The sequence below is a fragment of the Hyaena hyaena genome, unplaced genomic scaffold (assembly GCF_003009895.1).
Source record: "Hyaena hyaena isolate Hyena2069 unplaced genomic scaffold, ASM300989v1 scaffold_421, whole genome shotgun sequence".
In the NCBI taxonomy this organism is placed as follows: Eukaryota; Metazoa; Chordata; class Mammalia; order Carnivora; family Hyaenidae; genus Hyaena; species Hyaena hyaena.
In genome coordinates, this window is record NW_024081057.1 from 1655966 (window position 1) to 1659473 (window position 3508).

Below are 3508 nucleotides of genomic sequence, written 5' to 3' on the forward strand. Positions count from 1 at the left end.
ATCCATGATAAAACAATAGGAGAATTGGAATTAAAGACTGAAGCTATCTTGAGAATAAAGAAATATCAATGGGGACTGTTTATTTTGTGGCTGTAGTATACTTGAGAGAATTTGATGCTGTGCCATTTCTCGGGTGGTGTTTCTCAAGCTATGGTGGTAGGGATTTTCAGAAGTATAAAATTTGTGATGAGAATATTGTATAGTAAAATGAAAATGGACCAATCGTAGAGAAGAATGCAAAATTTCTCTGACGATTTAAAAGAAATTTTTAAAAAAAGAATTGAAGAATTGTTTTCTCAGAAAGCTTTAGGATAAGTCCTAAGAATCCTGAAGATACACGTTTGGTTTATTCTGCCACTAGGTGTGGCTAGTGATTGTGAGAAGCAGCCATAAGGCTTATAATTCCAGAACAGCAGGGGCACCTGGGTAGCTCAGTAGGTTAAGCATCTGACTTAGGCTCAGGTCATGATCTCAGGGTTCCTGGGTTTGAGCCCCCTATTGGCTCTACACTGACAGTGTGGAGCCTGCTTGGTATTCTCTCTCTCTCTCTCTCTCTCTCTCTCTGCCCCTCCCTGGCTTGAGCTCTCTCTCAAAATAAAAATAAATAAATAAATAAATACAATAGGACTTTTCCTTAAAATTTTCCCCCGAGGGGAGAGAATTGGTGAGAACAGACACGTCCCACACTGTCTTGCTAGATGTCTCATATATGTAGCCTAGCAGTGGAGTCCTCTCCCATGATAGCTTTGAAAAGTAAGAGAAGTGATTAGAATGGTCTGTGGAAAGGACAGTGGGGAGGCAGATCCAAGTGCTGTGCCCAGCATTCTTCCAGGCTGAAGAGGTGGGACCTGGGGGATGTGAAGAGTGTTATGAGTCAGGATCCTCCAGAGAAGCACAACCAACGAGATATCTGTGGAGACAGAGATTGTGAGAATTGAGAGTGTTGGGGGGTGGCGAGTCAGGAGTCTGTAGAGCAGGCTGGCAGGCTGGAAATTGAGGTTGGTGTTGATAATGCAGCCTTGAGTGGGAAATCTGTAGGCCAGAAACTGAGGCCGAGTTTCTATTGTTGCATCTTAAGGAAGAATCCCTTCTCCTTTGGGAAACCTCAGTCTTGCTTCTTAAAGCCTTCAAATGATTGGACAAGGCCCCCTCCCTCATTTGGGAGAGAAGCCAGTGTTATGCAAGGTCTACTAATTTAAATGTGAATCACATCAAAAACTACCTTCAGGACAACATTTTAATTTTCATTTGACCACACCACTGGGCACCATAGCCTAGTTAATTAAGGTGACACATAAAATTAACCATCCCTAGGGGCAAACTGGGAGGCTGAGTGATTGGAGAATTGGCCCTAGGTGAGGATAAGATATGGATCCCCAGCTAGGGTCTACTCAGTACAGAGTATAGCTGGGTCTTAGGAAATTTCTTAGGCCCAGAAGCTGTGCAGAAGCCACATGGACACCCGTAGAACAGCCAATGTGCCACCTGACCCAGTAAGCGCCTCTCATCCTCCGTACTCAGAAAAGGCTGGAAGAGTTCAGTAGCTGGACATGCAGTAGACCCGTAGTCACAAAATCCTATGCCCTTCTTATGGTGATGCACACTCAGTTTCTTAAGAGAATTGCACACCCACACCCCCCACCCCTTCCCTCTGCTGGAGAATGAACAGCAAGACTAGGAACAGGCAACCCTGAGCTGACTTCTCAAACCATTGGATGGAACAAAATTTTCTTTTCTTTCTCTTTTTTTTAATGTGTATTTATTTTAGAGAGAGATAGAGACCGAGAATGGGAATCATGGTAGGGGCAGGGAGAGAAGCACAGAGGATCCAAAGTGGGCTCTGTGTTGACAGCAGTGAGCCCAGTGTGGGGCTGGAGACAGATCTGGGGCTTGAACTTATGAACTGAGGGATCATGATCTGAGCCAAAGTCAGAAACTCAAGTGACTGAGCCACCCAGGCACCCTGGAGCTAAGTTTTCTTGGAAGAACCTAGAGTTAATTAACTGGCTAATTTCACACCAAATGGAAATATTGAACTGAAAAAATAGAATAACTACAAATCAGAATTCAGACTTTTCTTAGCTCATGGTAGAGTCCCACCTTTCTCCCACAGTAAGTTCTGAACCTGTCTCCCATCTCTCTGGCCCTTTGCAGAACCCCAAAACCGAGCTCAAGGGCTTGCAGCATCCTTACAGAGCTGCAGGAAAAAACATGATTTTGGCATTCCAATATTTTGGTCAGAGATTTTGTAAAACATTGGGTCCAAAGTTGCCAATTTTCTTCTTGTGCCTTCCATTCCTATCACCCCTTCCTTCCTTCCTCCCTTCCTTGTCTGTTTACTGTTTCTGACTATACTTTATAATTTCACCATGATTATTGATATGAAGAGCCTTGATCATCATTTCTGGAAACTCAACCCATTTAACAACATTCTTGAATTTCAAATAGAAGCTCACCATTAGATCTTGTAGCAGTTTGTCATACTGAACTTCTAAGTTGTTCTAAGAGTTTCTAAGTTGAATCTGTGTTTCTAGTCCTACAGCTATATTTTTGGTGATATTTTATCTCTCTAAATTTACATTAAGTACTTTCATAACCCACTACTCATGCAGTTTGTTTCTTTACTCATCAGGTGCTTTGCATAGAGTACCCTCCCGCCCCTCCACCACCCTGTCCCCCAGGCCCAGAGCAGCTGCTCAGGTTTGATAAAAGGGGCTTTTGCCATGTAAGCTAAGCTGTATCAGGCAGGAAGGGACAGCAAGATGGTGTCACAGAGGCAGGTCCTCATATCCTTGATGCTGTGGGTCTCAGGTGAGAAATTTCAAGTTTCCACATGCCTTTTGGAGTAGTGTCAGTTTAGAGTTAAAAAATATATTTTAAAAGTAGATTGAGAAATACTGGCTATTCCCAAAAAAGCCCCAATTATGCACTGACATGTACACGACTTCTCAAACGCCATATTTCAGTGTGTCTGCGCTAAAGTGCGTGTGTATCCTCATTACCTCCTCTTGATTGCAGGTGCCTGCGGGGCGATCACGATGACGCAGTCTCCAGCCTCCCTGGCTGGGTCTCTGGGCCAGCGGGTCACCATGAACTGCAGGGCCAGTCAGAGTGTTAGCAACAAAGTAAAATGGTACCAACAGAAACCAGAACAGCGACCTAAGCAGCTCATCTACGAAGCATCCAACCGGGAATCTGGAGTCCCCGACCGATTCAGCGGCAGTGGGTCTGGGACAGATTTCACCCTCACCATCAGCAACCTCCAGGCTGAAGATGTGGCGACTTATTACTGTCAGCAGTATAATAGTTATACTCCCACAGTGCTTCAGCCTCGTACCCAAACCTCCTCCCCAGGGCCCTGGGTCAGGGAGGCTTTGCTGCACCTGCTGCTGCCTCCCTGCTCAGCTCTGAACGCCCACGTTTCTGGGTCTGCCTGAGGAGCCACTTCTCCCAACTTCTTCCTTAGAGGCTTAAGGCCCAGGGAAAAATAAGGGGAATGGCCTTTTCT

The 3508-nt window shown here is 45.0% G+C and overlaps 1 gene segment (V, D, J or C); it reads left to right on the forward strand.

Moving 5' to 3' along the window:
• The first annotated feature begins 2740 nt into the window (after nt 1-2740).
• On the forward strand, nt 2741-3437 carry LOC120245533. The segment is given in 2 exon segments: nt 2741-2811; nt 3019-3437. Coding segments are annotated over 2 exon segments (468 nt in total).
• The last annotated feature ends 71 nt before the right edge of the window (nt 3438-3508 follow it).